At 44.3% G+C, this 24635-nt stretch overlaps 1 protein-coding gene across 3 annotated transcripts; it reads left to right on the top strand.

Annotated features, from left to right (window-relative positions):
- The first annotated feature begins 695 nt into the window (after nucleotides 1-695).
- Nucleotides 696-24474, top strand: LOC146576682 (uncharacterized). 3 transcript variants are annotated; one of them, XM_085272116.1, is made up of 24 exons: nucleotides 696-730; nucleotides 867-1180; nucleotides 4507-4584; nucleotides 4668-4733; nucleotides 5110-5261; nucleotides 6063-6147; nucleotides 6907-7078; nucleotides 10146-10332; nucleotides 11244-11337; nucleotides 15903-16001; nucleotides 17349-17405; nucleotides 17506-17574; nucleotides 17664-17753; nucleotides 17833-17942; nucleotides 18136-18631; nucleotides 18796-18834; nucleotides 18920-19012; nucleotides 19130-21166; nucleotides 21252-21399; nucleotides 21486-21603; nucleotides 22300-22459; nucleotides 22986-23087; nucleotides 23561-23647; nucleotides 24013-24474. In XM_085272116.1, the coding sequence occupies exons 2-24, from the start codon at nucleotides 1052-1054 to the stop codon at nucleotides 24151-24153; spliced, it is 4809 nt and encodes a 1602-aa protein (XP_085128242.1). In that variant the 5' UTR covers nucleotides 696-730; nucleotides 867-1051; the 3' UTR covers nucleotides 24154-24474. The 3 variants fall into 3 exon arrangements, with proteins under 3 accessions (XP_085128242.1, XP_085128245.1, XP_085128244.1); XM_085272119.1 differs by lacking the exon at nucleotides 15903-16001; XM_085272118.1 differs by lacking the exon at nucleotides 18796-18834 and having other exon boundaries at nucleotides 697-730.
- Nucleotides 24475-24635: the final 161 nt, after the last annotated feature.

The following is a 24635-nucleotide window of genomic DNA, read 5'->3' as shown; positions in this document are numbered from 1 at the left end:
TCAGAGTTCTATGTAATATCGGAACCTCCCACATGAATATGATTTAAAACTGATTTTGTTATTATTAGCATACTGGATCTTCTGGTAATTTTATAAACAAGAAGCTGTTTCGGGGACATTAAGAAAAAAAATATTTTGTATGTTGTACTTTTGTTGAAATGCCATGAAAACAGCAGTTTATTATTTCTGATATTATGTATTTCTGATGTATTTCTTTAGAGTATGTGTCTCATTTATAAGGAAACAATAACTTTGTAGGTTCTGTCCAGGTGTAATATTTTGGTACAAAGTCAGATTTCACTTATTTTATTTAAGAATTAATATTTTTATTTACTTTTTAAATTAACTTTATTAGTCAGGTGTGTGTGTGTGTGTGTGTGTGTGTGTGTGTGTGTGTGTGTGTGTGTTTGGAGTGAAGTATTTTGAAAAACAAAATGGTAAAAAAAAAAAAACTATAATAATGAGTTTTATTTTGTAGGTGTGACCGGAAGATGAGGTGATTTCGCCGCTTTGTTTTTTTCAAACTTTATCCTCAACTTTGCTCAAATATATGTTGTTTTAAACATAATTAATTATTAATCAATCACTATTAAATAATTATAATTCATTTCTGTAAAAATTAAGAATTAAGGAAGGAAACTCCATTAATAATCGATTTTACTTTGTAGGTGTAAGCCGGAAGTTGAGCGCAGGTCTTACTTAAGCCGCTGTGAGAGAAGTAGATGACGCTGTAAACTCTACCTTTCTCTTTTTTTTTTATAAAACATTACGGTTTAATGGATGTGTAATAGCTGTATGTGTTTTTTTAGCAGTGTGTTTTATCTTAAAGCTAAAACAAACCGTTAAAAACCAGCTTTATTTTGAAGGTTTCGATCGGAAGCGGAGTGGCGGTATCACGTCAGAGGCCATGACGACAGGAGCGCGCGGCTCAGTGTGACAGATGTTGTTCGAGGAGAAACCGCTTTACTAAACTGGGAGACGAGAAGAGGAGGAGGAGAGCGGGCCGTGTCTGGATCTGTCCCCGCGGAGGAGAAGCGGCGCTCACCGAAACATGTCCGGGGAAAAGGCGGCGGCGACTCCCTGCAGCAAGTTCCAGGCGAATATTTTTAATAAGAGCAAATGTCAGAACTGCTTCAAGTCGCGCGAGCTCCATCTGCTCAACGACCACGACCTGGAGCAGGTGAGTTCACGATCACCTCAGGTGCTCCTGTCATAACGTTTAGCCACTTTTGTTTGGATTAGTGAGCTTTCTGGATAAAAAATGTTATCATTAAACCGCCAGCTTTAGTCTAAAAACATGCAAATATTAAATATGAAGATGCTAACTTTAAGATTTCATTTTGGTTGATCAGTAAAAGAATCAGAAAAGGTCATATTTTGTTTTATTTTATCTCTGAAATGTTCTTGTCAGGAAGTCTATATATTCAAAGTGTCCCATGTCTCCCAGAATATATAAAAGTCCCACATCAGCCTCCCTTCAAGTCGAAAGGTCCACAAGGTCCACATAAAACTATAAACTATAAATAAAACTTATTTTCCGTGGTCTTCGGCATAAAAATCAGACTTTTAAAGTTATTTAATCTTTATTTTACCAAACCAACGGTTTATTTTTTATTACGTTTTTAATTAATGGATTTCTAGATTTACTATGTAACATATTCTCTTTCTTTCTTTCTTTATTTATTTATTTAAACATGATTTTTTTAAAATATTTCTTTACTTTTAGATTATATGGTATAATTTTATATAGCCTAAAATATTACAAATGTAAAAAACTTAAAAAGAAATGTTGACTTTAAGTTTTTAGTTCATTTTTAAACCATTTCATCAATGTTAGGAGCTGTGTCCAAATGAATAACTAAGGTAGGTGGTAAGGGATCGGGGTTTGTTTTATTATGTGAAAAATGCTTCCACAGCTATGCAAAAATATGGCTGGGTAATGAGTTTCCTAGGACAAGGGAGAAACAAAAATTGAAACTCTGCACCCAGAATAGATTAAAAGTCATGACTAATTCTGTGATTTCACCACCCAGCCCCACTACACTAACCTCCCTGCAGTCCCTTATCCCATTGTTCTGCAGAGTAGCAGTCTTTGGAAACCCGAATATGTAAATGAACTCTGATTAAATTACATGATGTGATTAAGACTGATGCATCAATGCATAGATAGTGTTTACTGTTAATTCTGTTAACTGTTATTCCAGTTAAAGGTGTGCTGTTAGGGTTGTTGCTTTGTATTTTGGGATCAGTACTTATAAATAGTTACTAAGCAAATCTAATGGAATAAAAGATTTAATTCTGTTTATGAAGGAATGACTGGGAATTCATTGGTTTTCTGTTACTTGTAAATTTTTTAAATGCATCAATCTGTCAAACAAAAGCCTGAGGAAAAAATAAATTACATCATCTTTTTACCAGGCGTGCTTCAGCCCTGTGTACTTAGTGCTGAGCAAAACATGTCAGGACTGAAAACACGCTTATGAAGGCGAGGTGATGTAAGGAGGTGATAGTGACAGCTTCCTACATGCCTCACATTGTTCAAATATGCCATCACTTTGTGTCCCCCCTCCCGCCTGCTTTTGCCGGGCCCTGTAATTTCAACACCGTTCATCAAACCTGCAAACACCACACACGGTTTTCCAGTGACGTTGCAGGCTCAGAGAAAACCACCTTGTTTTGCTGTAATTGTGGCACTTTTCCCCAGCGTTTTAATGTTTAAAATGACTTTGAAAACAAAAGAACCCAAGTGTCTGAGACAGGAGGAAGCACAAAGAATATAAATATGTTTATTTAATACTTTCGGGTCACCACAGCGGGTAGCTCACCATGTTTGATACAGCAGATTTTTTTTTCTTTTGGCCAGATGTCCTTCCTGACTGAATCCTAAGGGGATTTGTGTCTCCCCATGGAATCAAAACCAGGGATCTTTTGCTTGTTAGGCGAATGTGTAAAGCATGGCATGAGTTAAAAGTGAAAACTAAGTACAACCTCACTTAGAGGGCAAACACCACCCAGGTGCTACTGATCAATGCTCAGACCCAAGAACTCAGTCTCAGTCTCTACAGGCCTCAGCTAGCAGGATAAATGTTCAAGTTTATGAGTGTAAAATTAGAAAGAGACTGAACAAGTGTGGATGGTTTGGAAGAGGTCCAGGATAAATGAAAATATCTGTAGGGCTTATGTTTGCAAAGCTTTCTGGAACAATGTTTTTAGACTGATGAGAGTAAAGAGGAGATGTTTGACCACAATGCACGCAACCAGACTTATCATATCAACATATCAATGCCTCATACCAACTGTCAGCACAGTGGTGGAAGGATGAAGATTCGGGCACCTTGTGTTCATTCAGTAGACTGTGAACTCCTCATACCAACGTGTTCTAGAGTCAGATGTGAGGCAATCTGGGTGATTGAGCAGGAGAATAATCCAAAACACACCAGCTGATAAAGAAAAGACTCAAGGTGGTGGAATAACTCAAAGTCCAGACCTCAAACTGACTGAGACTCTGTGGTCGGACCTGCAGACAGCTGAACGTAAAGCAGTGCTGCAAACCTTAATGAACTGAAGTGACATCGTAAAGACGAGTGGGCCAGACGTCCCCCACAACCATGCAAGTCTGAGATATGTGTGATTCTGTTTTGTTATGAGGGTTTTGTGCAGCTCCTGAAGAGTTACAAGGTTGTTTTTGTAAATTTAAACTAAAGTCTGAATAAGTTATTCTGTACTTTTACTGAAAATTACCAGGGGAAACACATCCCAGGCTATTTATGTGCTTACATCTGACTTATGCTGTGGCACTGTTATTGCACTACAGTACTGCTGAATGAGTTATTCTGTCTCATCAGAGAACATGGACTGAAAATGCCCTTTGTTTTGCTCTGCTGCCTGTGAGCTGCAGTCTCCGATAAAACACTGTTAGGTACTTTTTATCTGTCAGATGTAAAAGGCTGATATTGCCGCCACGCTGCCGGCAGGGCGGGCAGGTGGGTAAAGTGGAAACCCAAGTTTCTGAATGTGATAACTCAAGAACGAAGCGACGTAGGAGTTTCAAATTAATCCCATAGGTGTATCTATCAGGAGGCTGAGGGGTACCACTGAGCGCTGCCAGTGTTTTCTTCAATGTTCATAAATATCATTATTACACATTTTCTTGAAATATTGTGATATAGTTTTGTGGCTACCCATGCATCAGGTTATTGCTGCTAAAGGTGGTTCTACAAAGTGCTGGATCACTGATGTACTGTCACTCAGAAAAAAAGTTTAAACCTGCTGAGACGCTTTATATTTCTAAATTAAAAAACAAACAAACAAACATGTGAATATTGAAAGAGGAAAAACAAAGAGCCCACAGATCCACGACGTAACAGAAGGTGTTTTTGGCAGGTTTGTACATGTTTCTGTTGTCAGACTACAGGTTCAAATCCCACAACAATAACAACAGGCATCAAATCCACACAGTTCAAAACACTGACTAATATATGACATCACTGTCCTGTGCCCTTCCAGGCCAAACCCATCTATGCAGGCTGGCTGTGTTTGGCTCCAGAGGGGACAGATTTTAACAACCCGATGCAGAGGTCAAGGGTAGGTCAACTTTTTAAAAAACACACGAGTGTGGCATTAGTGTGATCCTGTGGTGATTTTAGTTTCCTGTCCTTCATCGTCAGAGATGGCAGCGGCGCTTCTTTATCCTGTACGAGGACGGCAGCCTGAGCTTCGCTCTGGATGAGCTGGTGAGAAACAGCACAGATACTAAAATTACAAACAAATGCAAACATAAAACATAACACGGAGTGTACAGTAAGCCCCAGCCTGTGCATGCATCTGCATCTACTGTATGTTTTGTTGGGATCCAGAAGGCATCTTTAAGCCAGATGTTGTGCACACAACCACAGCAGATGATGTGGGCTTAGCCCGTCCTTTAATGCACACATCCCCCCTCTCTGTTTCTCTGTCATCCCCTTAAATCCCGTTCCCTTTCATTCCACACTTCACACCACAAACTGCTTTCTGTTTAGCGGCTATAATCTGAAGTTTTAGTAAACATGACGTCTTAACTCGCTCTTTGACCCCTGGAGGAATAATTTGGATGTTCTGATTCTCCTGCAGCCCAGCACTTTGCCACAGGGGACGGTGAACGTGAACGTGTGCACAGACATCTTTGATGCAGAGCCCAGGACGGGCCAGAAGAACGCCCTCTGCATCGTCACCCCAGAGCAGGAAGTATTCATCCGTGGTGACAATAAAGACATCATTAATGGGTCGGTATAAAAACCTCAGAGTAGCGTTAAAAAAAGAGATTGCTGACATGTGTGGGCACAAATGAGCAAAAAGGGAGAAGCTTTCTTGAAAACATAAGTTGAAAAAAAAAGCCTTTATTTTGAAAAGTTGGCATGTTAAAGGCCAGCGGTAATTTACTATGACTAACTAAGGGCCTTTATTCTGAAATTCTGACAGCCTTGAAGCATCTTCATTGCTTCCTGTATCTAACTACAGTCTTTTTTTTGAAAACTGGACATATAAGTGCATTTTGATAAATTCGTCTAACTCAGGTCTTGTTTTATGTCAAACATAAGACTCAGGGACCAAAATCATCCCAGTAAAATCTACAGTCTGGCCCCCTGGATGGCTATGGAAGGCCACCCGGACATTTAACGGCTTTTTCATACATTTAATAAGTTACTGTTTTTTCCATTTTTATCAGTAGGTTTGTTTTTTTGACAATTTAAGTCAAGAGACATGCTGACATATTTCTTTCATTTACTGCAAAAGGATTTTTTATCATGTACAAAAACTGAAATAGATTTTTGAAATTACTCTGCTTATTATTATATTAAGATGAAATGTGTAGTTAAACTTTATTACAATGAGAGAAAGCTCAGTTTCATTCCTCAAGATCAAATGAGCGTGACAACTCTGATCTAAATAGGGCTTCACATTTAGAAACTCTCACATACCTCTTGTCATCCTGGTAGCTTTCTATACCTACTTGGAGGCTTTTATTTTGAAAAGAATTACATTTAGAGGCGTCCTGATGGCATTGTGTCATGTTTTGTCTCCAGGTGGAGTGAGCAGCTGGCAGTTTATCTGCGAACTCACAAACAGAATCAGAAGAAGAAACGCAAAGTTGAGCCTGTGGCCAACCAGGTATTGTGCTCATGTGTTAAAGTGTCCAGTTTTTGTGTTCACGCATGCTGATTATGAGACTTATTTCAGACAAGTTTATACCAAAGAATCAAGACTGGTCTTATTAAGATGAAAACCACAAATGTGCCAGTAAATAATCACCTGTCAGGAGACGTTTAGACGATACTTCCTCAGTGAAAACCTGAAAGAAACACCAAGGAAGAAACTTTCTGATGCCTTTGAAAGTTTCAACTTCATTTCCAAATGAAGACAGAAGAAAAGAGTTTAGAGAACTCTGAGTGAAATCAGAGGAGTTCATGGTGACTTTCTAAAATATGTAACAGTAAACCAGCTTTGCATGATTCACAGATCAAAATAATCCTTATTTATCTGACTCTTAGCCTCAGTGCAGCCCCTCAGTTCATCCTCTGTTTGAAAATACTCTGAAATAATGTGTTTTAGCTCCTCCCCGTTTAAGCCAGCTTTCCTCCGATTGGCTGCCCCTCCTAAACAGCAGGTAGTTTGTGGATCTGTGGTCAGAAATTAGGCATATCCCCCCTCCATGACATCACAGAGACACAGTGACAAGAGTAGAAAACAGTGTCTAAAAAATTAGTGTTTAGAGCAGAATGAAGCATATGAGAATGTTTAAAGTGTCTGTTATTGTACAGAATCTGTTTTCAAACATGAATGAACTGTTAATTTACAGCCACATTATTGTACCTGTATTAATTTAATGTTAAAAGTGTGAATTTTCTTTGTCTCTCTAACAAACTTCAGGAGCCCAGTCCAGCAAAAATGGTAGCAACCGATCCGAGTTTTCCATCCTCGGGGAGGGACCGCCCAGAGCCCGGCCAGTGGCAGGAAGACCAGCGGGACGGGGGGCCAGATGTGACTCCCATCTGGACTGTCACGGACACCGAGCATCTGGGCCCTGAGCGGACCCCTGCAGGTGCAGCGGAGGAAACCATACAAACACACACACAGGCTTTCATGTCTATCAGCCAATCACAGCCGTTTCCTGTCCTCTCGCACCATCCTAACGTCCTGCAGATGTTCGCACACTCGCAGATTTTTATTTGTCCGTTTCGTTTAACCCTCCTCTAACCAGGCGTACCGGCTGAGCGCTCACTCGCGGGCAGTCGGGGGAACGGGCTGGATGAGTTTCTGTTTTAACAGGAAGTGGAGTTACTTGGAGAGATGTGCAGGAAATCCTGAGCCTCTGACCTTCAGGCATCATAAAAGCCAAACGGCAGACATGAGCCCTCCAAGGCCTCTTAAACAAGTCCTAATGGGCTTGATGTTCGGCACAGGGCAGGTATTTTTCCCTGCTGGAGCTTCAGGCTGCGACAAAATGGACACGAGTGCCCATCTGGCATCAGGCTTGTTGCATAGTCTGGAAAGGTCCCATAATGAAGTTCTGGATTAACTCCTGCTGACTCTGACTACAGGCTGCTTCATTAGAGAGATGGAGGCTAAACACAAAGCTCCCTCTGTCAGGATTCCCCTGCTTAACAGGCTCTCCTCTGGGGAACTCATCCAGTTTTTTAATTTCTTTTGCACATTTATCCCATTTCATTATGTTTTCAACATTTGGAGATTTCTAATGTTTACTGAAACAAACACATCAGCTGAGATTTCAGTCAGTTGATTCTTTGACCTTCCAGTTTAAAAGCTCTGCGTTTTCAGAAACAAATACTTTTTAAATGGCTCTACAGATGCTCTCAACCATTTTTAGACAAAAATAAAAGATCGTAAAACTTGACCGTTAGTTGTGCAGGTTCAGGGAATAATTAAATAAATAGTCGGCAGACTTATTGCTACAAATAAGGGTTAGCGGCAACCGTAAAATCACAATGGATCCACTTATTCTTAAATCAGCTTAAAAGGGAGTCTTCTACCTTTGCACTGAACAGATATCAGTTATGATGATGACGGCTTGTGGCTCGATTGTTTTGCCTGTCAATAAATGTTCAAGAAGTACACTAATCAGTACATGCTGATGCTTTCTTTGTTTCCAGACTAGGCAAACAGAAATCCGATAAACCCGAGTTCAGACTTGTTGTTTCATATTGTTGACATGTCAAAGTTTTTTTTAGTTTTTTACAGAGTGGATTTTCTTTTGTCTTTAATAAAATGTTTAAACGTTTGGTGAATGTGCAGTCCTGTGAAAAAAGTGCGCCTGGTTTTTTGGCGGCCTGTAGAACCACCTTTACCAGCAACAAAACAATCGTTTTCTGTACGACTTTATCAGTATCGGCAGAAAACGTGAACTTTGGTCCAGTCTTGTTTGCAGTGTGGCTTCAGTTTATGGAAGTTTGCAGTCCTTAATTTATGCACAGCTCTTTAGCTCTTCAGTCAGGTTGGAGATTTGCTGCTGTGCTGAGGATCATTGTCCTGTTTCATTTGCTCCAAGCTTTAGCTGCCATACAGAACGCCTCACGCTTGACTTTAGAATACTTTGGTTTACACAGGAGTTCGTGATTGAGTCAGTGACTGCAAGGGGCCCAGGTCCCGTGGCCAAACATCTCCACATTGGCCTCGCTTGTCCACGGCACGTTGTTCTAGAAGTCGATGCAGCTTTGCCAACTAAACCATGCTGCCGCGGTTTTCTCCTGGCAACACTTCCAAACACGCCGCACCTGTTCAGTCGTTTTCTAGTTGGACTGTTATGAACTTTAACCTTTAACATGCTGACAGAGGCCTGCAGAGTCTGAGATGGAGCTCTTGGGTCTTTTACAGTTTCCCTGAGTATTACCTGACCTTGGGGTGAATTTGCTGGGACGTCCACTCCTGGGAAAAACTGCAAAGTGTCTTGAATATTTTCCACCCGTGACTCTTTCTCACTGTCGAATTATGGATCTTTACAAAGGGCCTGATAACCCTTCCAACACTGCATGAGTAACATATATCCCCACAAAGCTTCCTAAGTCGAATACTTAAATTAAGACCTGCACATTAGAGAAAATTTACTGACTTAAACTCGACGGGAAATCTTTGAAATCTGTCTTTTCTGCTTCTTTAGTCGGGCTTTGCTTTTATTTTTGCGCTTTCACAGTGTTGTCAGTGTTAACGGTCTCTTTGTATCGTAGCAGCCAAAACAAAATGATTAATAGGCTGTCATACAGTAAACAGAGTACTTCTCTGTTGATGCTACCATAGCAACTTTACAGCATTAACTCTAAATGTGGGATTATCCTCTCCACAATGGGGAGGAAGCGAAAACACCTGAACCATCTGCATGACTTTTTCTGCGTGTTTTTCCCAAGAGAAGCTGCTTTAAAGTCATTAAAAATAGACACAGAATGATCGGATTTAACTTTCTGCTTAATTCATTTGCTCGTCGCGAAAAAAAGAAAGAAATAATTTCATTCAGACGCAGCCAAAGGAAGGTTATTTCCATATGCAGAGCTGCCTATGTGACACAAATTATTACAGAAACTGCAAGAAAAGGTGGAGCTGGGGTGGAAGTGGGTTGAATGTGTAGCAGAAACTGTAGGAAGTCGAAAGCAGCTGAAAAAGTTAAAGAGAAGAAAGTGACAGATTTGTGTATTTGAGGGCCTGTAACTCAGACTGTTTGTGTAGTGTGAAGGTACACTACACAGTTACTGTAGAGTGAAAATCTGCTGATTTTAAGGGGCAGTGATTTTCCTTTCACCCTGTGATTTATGGCTTATCGCACTGTTGAACTGATGCAGTGATGACAAGCTGATAAAAGTCTGAATATAAAGCATCAGCTTGACATTGTTCTTTTTATCAGAGTGGTAAAAAACTGTGATTTTTGTTATTTTAAATGGTGCTGAATGAGGTAAAACACTGATGTGTTGGTGTTTCCTTAAAAGCCGGCGGGAGAAGGTTGGGATGAGTGAAATGATTTGTGGTTTGTGAATAAAGCTTGGCTGAGGTTTTATGGCAAAGGGACGCCTAATTTCGTGGACTTAAACCAAGCTGTGGTTTGATGTTCCTGCTCTCTGATGATCTAACAGTCTGAAACTTTTTTGTGTTGGTTTTATCTCCAGGCAACGCCTCCTCCTACCTGTGCCTGGACCCCAGGGGCTCTCTGACCTCAGCCAGCTTCGGCGGCTCGGTCGGGTCTTCAGACTTGGCGGCCTCTGAAAGCTCCGACACCGGCAGAAACAACCGGCTGACTGAACCCAACAACATCCAAACATCAGCAAACAACAAGAACCAGAGGCAGTACGGGAGGTTAGAAGCGAAGCTGCTTCCTGCTCATTTTAAACATCTTATGATTACATAAATCTTCGTGTTTTGGAGCAAGCAGCTTTTTCTTTTCTTATTTATGTTTGTGTGTAATCTGTGGGTAACTCATCAGAACCATTTAAAGTGCACTGGCAGAGAAATGTGCAAGCAATTAGCACAAAGGACATCCAATGCCTCCCCCAGCATAAAGCCGAACAGGCATCACACACCGCTAAACGGCAGATCAAAGCCTCACGCTCTACCCCTCCATTAGAGATCTGACTGCTGCATTTTTATATTTAGCCAAGAGAAACCCTCCCAGTTTGTGCCCCAGCAGCATGCGAACGGGTGACGTGAGGAGAAATCATGTCAGCTCTTCGCTCTTGTTGCCTTTTTGGGAAACGAAAACACAAAATCCTTATCCCTCCCCCCCAAATAAGGTCAGAAATTCCAAAACGCTGGTGTAATTAGATATCCTCGGCATTGTTTCTCAGGACCTCAACACTGACAGTCTGCCTGCCAGTCAGGGAACGAACCTCAGTTTGAGGGCACGGAAGTGTCTGAACCCACCAAATCCTCACATTCAGAAAGGAGTTAAAGAAACCGGCCTCTTATAAAAAGCCCCCACAGTGTGCTGGACATGACAAGAAGAAACACTCAGTTCATTTCAGGTTCATCCAGGTTTACTTTAAAGGTGACACAGCCTCATGTGTCCTTATCTATATGAATACCACAAGTCTGGGTTTATAGTTCTTCTGTTTGGTGACTCGATTTAATAGAAAAATGCCATTTTTGACCTTTTGAAATCCCGGAGGATGAATGTGAGCAGGAGAGCATCCACAGACTAGTATAGGATCCCGTTAAGGTCCTTGTACCTGAGTGGAAGGAGAATCTAATCAGCTCTTCCTGTTTTCCAGCAAAAACAGATCGGAGGCCACCAGGAAAGAGCAGGAAACGGGAGCATTCATGTTGAGGACGGGCAGGAGCGAGACTCGTACCAACAAACGAGAGGTGAGATGTAAAAACTGCTTCTGTGACACAGAACCTGCATCTGTTTTCCTTTCTCTTTAAATGAGTGGTCAGTGTGAGTGTCTGAAACTGTGAGCCCAAAAATCTGCGACGTCCAGCTTCTTTTACCCCATCTTCATCTTCATCTTCAAGCGTGCTGAGTTTCATAAAGTTTTTTCAAATATCCTCTAAATTCTAATAGAAAATATTTTTATTGGAGAGTGAAATCCTTCCAGCATGTTTCAGGTTTTCTGTGAGAAGCCCTCTTTAAAGTCAGTGATTAATGGGGCGTGTCGTTCAGTTTCTGCAGGTTTCTGCATGTTCATGCATTTATGAAACAGTACTCAATATTATGCAGCCATGAGAAAAAGAAAGTTTTCCCAGGACTCTGGAAAAAACTCAAGTCCTGAGACAAACAAAGTACATCCCAGTGTTCAGTAGCTTGTACAGTCACCTTTAGCAGGTCTAACTTCAAATAACAGTCTTTAACATCGCTGTGGAGGCATTTTGTTCTTCTTCCCACCACAACATTTCAGTCAGAGTGAGGTCTGGACTTTGACCGGGACACTGCAGCTCCTCCGTTCTTTTCCTTTTCAGCCAGTCTGCTGTAGATTTGCTGCTGAGTCACATCTGACTGATTATAAAGAGAAGCTCATCATCAACTCAGAGGCTGCAAGATGCCCAAATCGTCATCCCCCCACCACCGTGCTGACTGTGCCTGTGGGGTGTTTGGTTTACAGTTTAAAGATAGTGTCATCATTGATGTTATTTAATATGTTTGTAATACATTTGTCTCTTAATTTTATACCATGCTTTTCACCTGTGGAAGTGAAAATGGCATCACACTTCAAGGGTTTTCCTGATATTGAAAATCTAGCATCATAACAACCCTGGTTTACAAACACAGCTCATTCTTTAAAACTAGTTTAACCGTCAAGTTTCTTAATAGACAATGGGACGTACTTATCTCGTGGCCTTCCTGCGGAACTTGGCTGGCTTTGGGAGGCAAAGAGAAAGATTCAGTTAAAATATCTGAGTGAGGTTTTCTTTCTTTGTTGTCAAACTGGGCGACGATATTTAGAACCTGGTCTATCCAGTTATTATTGGAGAAGGAAGACCTGAACAGGTCGTTAGTATCACAGGAGTAAGAGAGTGAAACACTCATAGTCCTGTGTGGACACAAAAAAAACCACATAGCCAACCAGCCACTGGATTCAAACCCACAACCTTCTTCCTGTGAGGTGTGAGAAGGCTTCATATTCAGCTCATCTGTAAAACACCGCTGGGCTCTGGTCTCTGCTTAATAACCCACATTTTCTTTTTAACAATTCAAACGAATGTTTTTCATTTGAATCATGTTTAAAGTTAAAGGAATGCCCCTTTAAAAACAAAAAAGATGGTGTTCTTTAATAATTTTGGTAAATAAATGATGTTTTTGCCATGAGCGGGCAGCCGTACTGACCGCTGGCCACTGTAATATTCAGTATACAGACAGAGAGCGCTGTGAACTGGTGACGGCACAGACAGACGGAAACATCCAAAAATTAGAAAACTAAAGACAAGAACAAACACAGAGACAGTGTTGTTATGTAATGTGTAACTGGGAGGTTGGTTTCACATTATTACAAAAGAGGCCTAGTTTTAACCCGGTGAGAAAAGAGCCCAGAGCAAACAATAAACAACAAGATGAGAAAAATTCTCAGTGAAATCGTTTATTGTGGTGAGGCTGTGCAGGAGCGCAGAGCTTATAATAAAAACGTGATTGAGAAAATAAAATTTTAAGTCCTTCAACGCCGGCATCCAACAATTAAAAACCCGCTTCCTGCCTGTGGTCGTTGGCTAACCGTGAACAGGTAATGATTAATCCTAGCGTGGGTTTGCCGTGATTCAGACCAGCCGTCGTATCCAGCTGTGCTCAGGCTGCACCGGGACGGGCCGCGAGGTTGGACTGGTTTGAACATGACTCAGGCAGCAGCCAGGTGTTATCCATGAAAGACGTCACTCTGAGGCCGAAGGTCCGACCTGATCAAACGCTGCCCAGAGTTAGACGGAGAGTTAGGAAATCTCCCAAATTACAGTCTGAGGCTGTTTGCTTCAGTCTGTCAGTGTGGGTGTAAACAACCCGAGGACCCGTTCAGGTCTTCAGAGCGCTCATTCGGTCTAAGCCGGTGATGAGAGCGTGACGTGAAACGCGTGGACGAGCCGTTCGGGCCGTGTCCGGGCATGACTTTCTTCACATGAGCGAGCACATGTGTCGGCAGGTGGGAGGGAGGCTGGTGATTCACTGTGAGCAGAACTGGTTTTGATGCCCTGAAGCAGTTCAGACGCCGTTCCTCTTTATTTTCCAGGGATTCGGAATAAACCAATTAAATGTGAGGACCCGAGGCGCTCGGGGATTCTTCGCGATTCTCTTGAAGTGCTGCTGACGGGCTGAAGAAACACATGATGTCATGTATTTACTGATAAACTCGGAGGAATGAGCGCCTCCCGGTTTCCAAGCGCACATCTGTTTGTGAATGCTAGTCAGTGTGTCAGGGCTAGACCCCGGTGATTAAGGAGGTGAGCAAACCCCAGCAGGAGTCTGTGTGACGGCAAAACACAAACATTCCCACGGATGATACTTAAAGCGAGATCACCTGTTAAACTGGGCTCACTGTAGTAAATATCCAGAAATGTTTTCAGGATTTTCTGTTTCTGAAAGGAGGGTTTAGTAGTTCAGATTCCTCCTGATGAGCCAGAAAAGCAGATTTAAAGGAGAGTCCATTAAACGAAGCAGGAGAGGCCTGTGGGCAGCGTGTTGTGCAGCACACATGAGATTAACTCGCTGTTTCACAGAGGGACCATCGACCGAGCAGCAACCTTCAGCCAAAAGCTGGCCCTCCTCTCATGTCCACCTGAGGCATTAGCCTTATGGCACATGAGATCCCTGCTTTACCCAGTGAGTTACACCGGCACTGGAGCTCACTGGTGTCTGCTAATTCAAGTCAACTGTCATTGTGTTGTTGGTGCCTCTAAATTTATTTATGACTCATAACATGGCTCGCTTTGTGTGCTGACTCTGCAAGAAGTCTGTGTTTGTGCATTGTACACATAAAGTTTAGCTGACAACTTTCCTCTCCATCCTCACATCCAAAATGGTCACACATGGCTTCACATTTCTAAGCGGGTTCACTGCCACCCCACCCCCCAACCGACTGAGGTCTACCCCACCTGGGACAGGTGTCTCTGAACCAGTAAAAAAAACGGATGAATGGATTTTATAACGGACAGTCAGATCTCAGACTGCCGTCTCCAGGCAAGTTTCTTTTCCCCTCAGCTGTAAAAGACTGATGGGTTTGTTTGTCACCCCGCTGGGCCGGTGGGGAGGTGGCATGGACACTCAAGTTTGAGAACTTCTGTGTGAAGTTCACGTGTTCCCCCGAGGCCTGTTTGGGCTCTCTCCAGGTACTCCGACTTCCTCTTGCAGCTCAAAGATGTACACGTTGGATTAGCTGGTGATCTTTTTTAAATTGGTCGTGTACAGTGAGTAAACAGCGTGAGTGCATTACATTAGTCTGCTTCCTTCAGCTCTTTATTTTAGTTTGTTCTCTCCTTTCACAGTAAATCGTTGTTTTCAGCAGCCGGAGCTGCTGCAGAAACATTGTTAAATCACAGATGGTCGTCTCAGTGGCCGCGGTTAATCTTTGATTAAACACACTCTCCTTTTCCAGAGGATTTACTTTTTAAATACAGCAGCAGCAGAATATTTAGGCCCACGCGTTCATTTATGTGTCTTTGGGTGCGTTTGTTTTTCTAGTCATGAGAAGGTCAAAAGAGCCTGTCTGGAGATTCTCGAGTCAGCCTCTTCTTCTTCTTCCTCACTTCCTCCCCCTCGGTTTTGGGAGGCCTTCAGGGAACAGAGGAGCGGCTCTGTCTGCAGTCAGAGCGCCGCGCTCCTCCGTGTGTCGGGGCTTTGGATACTTTTCAATATAAATGCCAGGAAAAAAACCACAAAGAATGTTTTGTTGTGATTAAACTGGACATTTTTCCCCTTTAAAGTGGTTATATAAGGAAGAAGAATGAATCTTTTGAACAGCGGAGGCTCAAGTAAACAAAAAAAGGGGACCCTTGTTTCACTTAATGCGTGTAATCCAGAGTCTGATACGTGCTGTTAGAGCCGGCATGAAATCTGATCATAACAGGCGTGCGGCAATCTCACTCTGAGTTTTGGAGCATCATTTTGAAAAGTAAGACTAAAGCTGCAGAGTCCCGGGGATTATTTATCCTCTAAAACCTTTTTCATGCATTCCACGGTCAGACCCGCTTCAGCGAGTGAGAGTTTAACAGGCAGTGGAGAAAAGCCCGCCGGGCTCCCCGTGGTGCTCCGCGGCGGGCCTAATCCTCACAGCTGACGTCTGTGCCAAGCGTCCAGACTATCGGTTACTCTGGTTGGTGGAATGCAGGCAGCACATGCAAACAGCCTCCGTCCTGATTGAGGAAACGCGTCACGTCTTCTCATCAGTGAAAGCCTTCCTGTGAGGGAAGTTCTTATAAGTTTAATTTGGGCTTCTTTTTTTTTCCTTCTGTAGAAACTTCAGTCGTGTGGAGATTCGTCCTCTCTCGTTGCCCCCCCTCCCCAGAGAAGAGCCAGGTCTCTGGACCACAGGACATCAGACACGGCCATGACGGTGAGCCACTGATCCGAGGGCAGTTTGAGCCTCGAAGTTTCCAGAAGTGACTCTAAGCACAACTTTTTACTCATACCTGATACTGATTATTGATCTGATCCCAGCAGAAAGCTGAGGTAGAGACCCTCCTCTTACCTGTAAGGAAACATCAGGGGAAGCGTCGTCTGTTCTGACCTTTTCAGGCACGTTTAAACTCGCTTTGACCAAAAACGTTTGCAAACACACAGAGAGAAGCTGTCGGTGGAGCAGGTGTGACATGCCTCCAACTGCTGAAACTCTACTCTGCTGACCTGTGGCATAATAAACACAGTCCTACAGATCAGTCAGGCTCAGACTGATATCTGATTCAAATATGAGATGGTGTGGAGTTCCCCCCTCCTACCCAGCCCTCAGTTTTGCAAATGGAAATACTACAGTACTAAAAATCGATCTAAACCTACCTGGGCCTGTCTGTAGAAGTAACTGCCACCCAAATGTGCCACTTTTGGCAAGCCGTGCAACCAAGTGTTTGTGGTAAAAAAAACATCTCAGTCTTACGAAACTCCAAAACCTTCATTTTGTTTTTGTTTTTTGAGCACGATGGGCAAGTCATCCAGGTCCTGAAGGAGCAAAACAGCCCCAGACCATCACACTACCACCACCATGTTTGGCTGTTGGTGCTGAATGTTGTGTTAGCTTTACGCCAGACGTAACGGCAGTCAACTCAACTCGTTAGTCCACAGAATTTTTCCCAAAAGTCTTGGGGGTCGTCCAGACGTTTTTGGGCAAAAGAAAAACAAACCTTTGTTTCTTTTTGGTCAGCAGTGGTTTCCTCCTTTCAACTCTCCCATGGATGCTATTTCTGCCCAGTTTCTTTCTGAATGTTGAATAATGAACTCTGACCTTAACTGAGCCACGTGAGACCTGCAGTCCTTTAAATGTTGTTCTGGATGCTTTTGTCTCTTGGAATAATTTTGATAGGCCGGCCAATCCTGGGAACGTTCACCGCTGTTCCAAGTTTTGTCTCTCACCGTGGTTCACTGGAGTCCCAGACATGGCTTTGTATCCCTTTGAGACTGATAGATGTCAGTGACTTTGTTTCTAGAGATCGCAGCTGCTTTTTGTCAGACAGGTTTATTTAAGTGACTTCTTGATCCAGCCGGTCTGACAGTGTGGCCGAGTGTGAAGTCAGCTTTTCAAATCATTTAAAAACTGCATTTTGTATTTACTCGGTTTGTCTTTGTCTAGTATTAAAATTGATCACATAAGTAAACTACTGGTCAAAAATGATGGAAGCAACAAACAGTCTCAGCTCTTCTCTTTTCTGTGTGTTTTATTCAAACTTTGTATTTTTTATCTTCTGTACAGCCAGACTTGTTAAACTTCAAGAAAGGCTGGATGGTCAAACTGGATGAAAATGACCAGGTAAACATTTTAAAGTAATCCAAATCTGGCTGTTTCAGGTTGTGGTGATGATTTAAAGGATCTTACCAGCCTGTGTGAAATGTGCTTTGCTTCCCTCTAGTGGAAGAAATATTGGTTTGTGTTGTCGACTGACAGTCTGAGATACTACAAGGACTCGACGGCCGAGGAGGTACTTTAAACCCGGCTTCATAAAGTAGAATATAAACAGTTTTTGTGCATTTCCAGATCTTCACCACGTTTTCTTTCGTCTCCTCACAGGCCTCAGATCTGGAAGGAGAGATCAACCTAATGAAGTGTTACAATGTGTCTGAGTACCAGGTGCAAAGAAACTACGGCTTTCAGATCCACGTAAGTCTTCGCTTCTGCATGTCATCACTTCATGTTCTGCTCTAAAGATGGAGGTTAGTCACATGTTTTTATGTCGCAGACTCCGAAGGGCGTCTTCACGCTTTCGGCGATGACCGCGGGGATACGAAAGAACTGGATCCAGGCGCTGATGAAGAACGTCCATCCGGCCAACGCCCCTGATGTGGCCAGGTGATCAAATCAAATCAAACAGGTTTTGTGCAGGTTGTGCAGTTTAAAGTGTTTACAGGTGATTTAAAGATGAGATAAAAGTAGATGAAAGATAAGGTGAAGCTAAAATAAAATGTTGACGTACTAAAAGCACTTAAATGATAATAAAAATGATTTATTATTCTTTTTAAATTTTAAATCATCCTGTTCTCAGTTTACCTGGCCAGCACATTCCCTGCAGCCCACCTGAGGTCCTCCCCAAACCAGACGTGACTCAGGACTCTCCCTCGGCCGACGTCTCCTCGGAGAGCGAGCCTCACCCCAAAGCCAGCAGCGTGACGGAAAGACGGCGTGAAGGCTGCTACAAGACCTTCGACTGGGCTGAATTCAAGCCTGAGAGCGAGCCGGCGGTGGACGCCGATCTACAGAAATCCCCCTGCTCGCTGGAGCTGGGTGACCTGGAGCGAAGGAAGCGGCGCGAGGAGAGGAGGAGGAGGTATGAGAAGATGCTGGGCTTCTCTCTGCTAGAAAAGGACGGCAGCGTCCGAGCGCTGAGTCCGAAATCGCAGCAGAGAATGGAGGAGGAGATGGAGGAGTGCTGGAAGCAGGTGGAGAAGACAATGTTCAGACTGGAGAGGACGGTCCCGCTGTTTTCTGACGGGAGAGGTGCAGAGGAGATGGAGAAGGTGCTGCAGAGCTACAGGAAGGCGGTGAGTGGACTTTCAGTTTTAAAGAAGCATGACCAGAAATAAATGATAAGTTGTCTCAGAGTCTGTTGATGTGTAAGTTAAACCATAAAAACAGGTAATTATGCAGATATTATTGCAAGTATATCTTTAATTGACACAGTTGATTCTTTTGTGTTTGCTCACAGGGAAAATACAATCAGTTCGTCTGTTTCTTTTCGATACAGGTATAAAATGAAAAGTAAGGCTCACCTGATGGAGGGTGTGTGAGGCTGTGTAGATTAACTCTTTGTGTACTTTGTGTTATTGGAGGTGGAAGATCTGAAGGTTCAGTTGGAGGAGTCGGAGCATCGACGACTGGAACTGGAAGCTCAGCTCAGCACAGAAAGATTTCAACATCAGCAGGTGTGAGAAAGCAGCTTTTATCTCAGACACTCTTTGGTGTTTGATGTTTGTTGTGTTTGACTGACTTTGATTGTTTCAGTCGGGTTTCTGTAGTTTTATGACCTTTTTTTTTTCCAGCTGGATTCTCCCGTCAGTCCTGAAGCTGATTTTTACCCATCAGATATGAAAGAAAAGCCACTCAAAGACCCGACGAAGAGCCTAAAGGAGGCGTACAGAGAGCTCCTGCAGCAGCAGAACGTCATGAGACAGAACATGATGGAGCAGCTCGGCCAGGAAACACCTTCACCAACACCACAGCTGCCCAGCATCTGGCTCTGCGATACAGGGGGCGAGCTGCAAGAACTGGAGGATTTATTATCTGAGACAGCGGCCTCACCTTTACTGTCACCTGCATCAGACAGCCAACACTCTCAGAGTGAGGGAATGAGCTTCGATGACAGGACAGCCGACCTCCAGGACCAGCTGCACGCAGACGCCCGTCAGCTGTTTCCTGTCTCAGAGACACAGGCGGATAAGTTCAGCTCGTGGGCCCATGAGTCCGCAGAGGGAGACGAGTCCCAGCTGAAGCAGGTGACTCCTGATCAGGTGACCCTGGAGAAGCTTTCCCTGGAGGTGGAGCTGCTCATGAGCCAGAACGAGGCTCTGAACCAGCGCAACCAGGAGATGCTGAACCAGCTGACGGAGGCAGACCGCGAGATCGAAAGGCTGAAGGCGGAGCTCAGCAGCAGGTACTCAGAGCCCCGTGACCTCCCTGAGGTGGAGCAGCAAGGGAAGACCAGGGTGGAAGATCTGAAGATGGAGCTGAACTTGAAGAACCAGGAGCTCCAGGAGGCCCAGACGCTGATCAGCTCCCTGGAGGAGACCCTGAGGGAGACGGAGGTGCTGCTGCAGCTGAGCGACCCGGTAGGAGAGGATGAAAACAAGAAGAGGGATGAGAAACCGGAGGGATACCTGCTGCGGTGTTTCGAAGCGACCGAGGCCAAGCTGACAGAGCTGGAGAGACAGCTCGACCAATCAGAGCTGAACTGCAGGGAGCTGCAGGAAGCGGAGAAACTTTCCTGCCAACGAGCGGCGGAGGCGGAGGCTGACATCAGGAGGCTGAATGAGGAGTTAGAGAAGGAGAGGCTGAAAGGAGACAGAAGTGTTTCTGCCGAGGAAAAGACCCAGAAGGTGATAGAGGGGATGGTCGCAAGGCTGAGCGCTTTGGGGAGACTTTTAGAGGCGATCGACACGTTGGAAGGAGGTGAGGCGAAGGTGGAGGAGGGGGAGAGGAGTCCTGCTGTGGTGAGCCAGCTGGAGTGGGAGGAGGCTTTTTGGAGTTTGCTGCTGAAGAAACTGAAGGAGGATCCGTCCAAGCTGATCGAGCCCGCAGATGTGCGGGTCGGCGAGGCGGCAGAACAGATGGTGCTGGAGACACGAATGCTGCTCATAGGCCACCGTCTGCTTCAGACCGAGCAGGCGGCGCAGGAAGGCAGAGAGGGCAGACGCGAGGGCGAGGCTAACGATATAGCATTGGAAACCACGAAGACGGAGGAGGAGAGCGGCATGAGTGACTTGAGTGACTTTGAGCGTTTCAAAGCCGTCACACAGATTAAAATGTCTATGCTGGACCAGCTCGCCGCCTCCCTCAGCGCCGCCGCCGTGCATGAGGAACTCCAGCCGACAGCAGACAGACTGTATGAGTTTCACTCTTCAGATCATCCTTGGATAGCGTCGTTCATTTACTCGGCGGCAACCGAAGCACTTTACCGCCATCGATTGTGCAGGCTTTGGGCTAAATACGCCAACTGCTCAAAATGCGCCAAACTCCGGGAGGAGAACGAGGACCTCAAAGCAAAACTGTCAAACCTTGAACAACGACGCACATCGAAGATGAACGCAGGCTGCCAGACTGATGAGATTTACCTCCAGGACGCGGAGCTTCAGGGCGCAGAGGAGAGTGAAGAAGAGGAGGAGGAATTGATAGGTGAGATGGAAATCCCACAGAAGGTCTCAGATGAAAGCTTAGAGGAGAGCGATGAACCAGATGGAAACGTGGAGCTGATTTCAGCTCTGAGAAGAAAGGTGGAGGAGCTGGAGGAGCAGCTGACGGTCTCCGAGGACAAAATGACTTTGGTGCAGCTACAGCACGAGAAAGAGACGGAGAAGCTGAAGGTAGGTGCCGCTTTCATCCACTTTTGTTTGACTTCCTGTCACGAGCTTTGTGTGTGACCTGTGTGAGCGTCCGCTGTGCCTGCAGGTCACCTGCGAGCGTGGACTCGCCTGCATGGAGGAATCTCACCTGAAGGTGGTTGAGGGGCTGCAGCGTCGACACAAACAGGAAGTGGAGCGCCTCCTGGTGGACAGGGACAGACTATTAGAGGAGGAGAGTGCTGCTACTGCAACAGGTGAGGGAAAGCGCCCAGTAAGAGATGAGGTGTTGCCCAAAATCGATTCAGTTTCAAATATTCAGACTTCCTCCTCTTCCTCTCAGCGATCGAAGCCATCAAAAACGCTCACCGCCTGGAGCTGCAAAGGGAGGTGCAGAGGAGATGTGAGTTCGAGAACAGCAATGGGCTCTCAAACCTGGAGGAAGTCCACAGGCAGCACAGGTACGTGAGCATCCCAGCAGGTTTTACAAGACAGGAGGGAAACACTGGAGTTAAACCAAAATGTCATTCTGGAAAAATCATCACCGCAGGCCGGCGTCAGGACAAAGAGCAGACTGTTGATTCTGGTGGTCAAAGATGTTTTTTACAGGGAGAACAAAAGCACCTGCAGCTCACAGCTCTGTGCCAGAATCCACAGGAAACCTTTTCCCCACCAACACGGTGCTGGTGCAGAGCCTGAACTGAACTGGCTGGCAAATGTTTTAAATCCCATGATATTTTTTTTCAACAATCAGAGCCCGAAAAAATCCTACCTGCCGGTGCTCGTACATAACATAGAACATGTAAATCACAGCAGGCTCTCATACTCCCAGCAGGTTTCTAAATCAGTCTATTTTCTGATGGAAATGAGTGAAACTGGATCCAGACTGGGAACCAGCACCCTGTCATAACCGCTGCAGTTGAGTGGGAAGCAGCAGTGATGAGAATTGGCACCTTTGTCTGCTCCTCTGCATCAAAAGGAGCCAGCTGAGGTGTTTCAGGCATGTGATCAGGATGCCAGTGAGGGGTTTGGGACCCGGTGCAGGCCCAGTACAGATCGAGTCTATCAGCTGGTTTGGGAACACCTCGGTGTGCCGACAGGAGAGCTGAACAGAGAAAATACGGATAGGTTGTGACTCTCAGTGTGTGTCTTTGCAGTGAGGAGCTGGCCTCCTGCCAGCGGGAGCTTGAGGTTTTATCGCAGCAGTTTTCTCTGAAGTGTCTGGAGAACGGACATCTGGTCCAGGCTCTGGATGCCGAGAGGAAGGCCCTGTGCCAGTGCCAGCAGGAAAACCAGGACCTGAGGACCAGAAACCAGGTGAGACGCACAATTTTTAAATTTCTGACATCCTGAAATTTAAAGACAGTTCAGATCACTCTCATTTTCCTCTGCAGCTTTCTGATTTAGCGTCTAAGTCTGCGGCCGCCATTGTAAAAATCTCCACATGACGATTGTTCTCTGTTTAGGTCCATTTATGCAGCCTTTGTTTACACTTTGGTGAAACACTAATCAGGATAATTCAGTGTTTTTACTGTTCCTAAGTAGATTCATGGACTTTTGTACTTGGATCATGTCAGAAATCATTCATTGTTTGAGTGTTTGTGGCTTTACAATCTTTTGCACGCACATTAAAAAGCTGAGCTGTTGTTCACTGTGAATAAAAGCTGCAGGAGTCAAAAAACAGGCGAAAGATATTCACAGACTCCAGTGAGACCAGAGGTGTGAGCTCGACTGTCGCTGTGGGGGTTTAAACATGTCTCCAAATACTTTTAAAAAAGTGTTTTTGAGGTCAGAGGTGAAGCAGCTTGATCGTTTCTCCTGTTTTTCACTTTTACTTGTTCAGGAGCTGAGCGGCCACCTGGCAGCAGAGATCACCAGACTGTGCACGCTCGCCAAACAGGACGCTCTGCCGCTCAGTCAGGGGATGGACGTGTACGAGATGGAGGTGAGTTCGGCTACTGCATGGTCATCGAGAGGATTTTAGCCACAGCTTTATTTCCAGCATTCAAAGTTATTAAAAAGGACCGAGTATGAAGAAGTCCCACCCTCTATTTTGCTGTCCAAATAGAGGGGCAGCCAATCAAAAGAAGGCTTGCATAAAGGTGGGTGGCTTTAAAAGAAAGAGGAGCTCAGGGAGAGGATGAACCTGAGGCTACACCAAGGCCCAGGATCAGAAAAATAAGGATTATTTTGAATTGTGAGTCATGCAAAGCTACTCTGGAGCTGGTGTCAACTTTCGGCATGTGATACCCTCTGGCTCCATCAACACAAACTGCAGTAAAAACTGAAATTACACCCACTCTGGTGATTCCACATAAAGAATGATGGTTTTTCATGATTGGCTCACACGTACAATATGTAAACTATGTAAATGTGCTCGTGAGCCGACTCAAAGGTTAAAAACACATTTCATTTCAGATCACGCTGCGAGTGAAGGAGTCTGAGGTCCAGTGTCTGAAGCAGGAGATCACGTCTCTGAAGGACGAGCTGCAGTCGGCTCAAAGGGTCAGTTTCACAGCAGCTGCACTAATAATACAAATATTACTAATAATATTGTAATCTGCTCGTTAACCAGTCCGTGCTGCAGAGTTTCATCTGTTTTTAAACCTCAGTGTTTGATTTTGAGAACTGAAGGAGTGCTTGAGCCTGAACAGCTCATACTATCAGACTAAATAAGCAGATGATGTTGCTTCTACCAGCGCGGGGCTTCCAAACATTAGCTGTAGTCACGATCTGTGTACAGGTGACTTACTTGCAGGGTTCGAGTGTGTTAATTAGGACTGAGGGTGATCTGTGCCTGGAGCCGATCGAATCGAGTGGACGAAACGGCTAAATAAACCAGATTTTGTTTTGTTTTTTTGGTGTGACAGGACAAGAGGAACGCGACAAAGAAGTACAAGGACATGTACACGGAGCTGAACATCGTTCGGGCAAAAGCGGAGCGAGAGGCAGACGAGCTGAGAGAAAACCTGAGGCTGGCTCATCAGGCGCTGGGACGGACGTCGCCGTGACGACTTGTCAGTTTTATTTCCTCATTATATGCCACCTCGCCCCACAGTTTACTTCAGATTTGTATAGAGATAAAGATGTTTTTACTGCTTTAACCTTTCTGACACTGAATCTGTGATGTGTTTGTATTTGCTGAATATTACCATATAAAAAACTGTAAAATATTTGTTTTGTTGTTTGTCATTTTAGGAAAATATTTTAAATTAAACTCCTTTTCTGGCTGATACAGCTGCACTGTAATTTATATTTGTATTCAGGCTTTAACACTGCAGTGTTTTTATTGTAAAACTATTATTTTTATTAAATGAATTTGTCTCATTGAACCAGCGATGTTGTGTTCCATTGTGCTAAAGGTGAAATGCTTTTCATTATTGCACTGGGTTCCTATACAGTGGTCCCTCAGCTATCTCGGGAGTGATGTTCTAAAAATAACCCGCGATAGGTGAAATCCACAAAGTAGCCAACTTTATTTTTTACAATTATT

Source organism: Mchenga conophoros, linkage group LG4 (assembly GCF_057382185.1).
Source record: "Mchenga conophoros isolate Kocher_MC1m ecotype Shallow Benthic linkage group LG4, M_conophoros_male_GT1.1, whole genome shotgun sequence".
Classification (NCBI taxonomy): Eukaryota; Metazoa; Chordata; class Actinopteri; order Cichliformes; family Cichlidae; genus Mchenga; species Mchenga conophoros.
Note: the sequence above shows the minus strand (reverse complement) of the source record. Positions and strands in the feature narration are given on the sequence as shown.

Excerpts from the sequence above, each read along its gene's own strand:
- LOC146576682 (XM_085272116.1), top strand. The coding sequence starts at position 1,052 with ATGTCCGGGGAAAAGGCGGCGGCGACTCCCTGCAGCAAGTTCCAGGCG. Across the intron at positions 11,338-15,902 it reads CTCGTACCAACAAACGAGAG|AAACTTCAGTCGTGTGGAGA; the intron begins GTGAGATGTAAA and ends TTCCTTCTGTAG. Across the intron at positions 21,167-21,251 it reads AAGAGACGGAGAAGCTGAAG|GTCACCTGCGAGCGTGGACT; the intron begins GTAGGTGCCGCT and ends CTGTGCCTGCAG.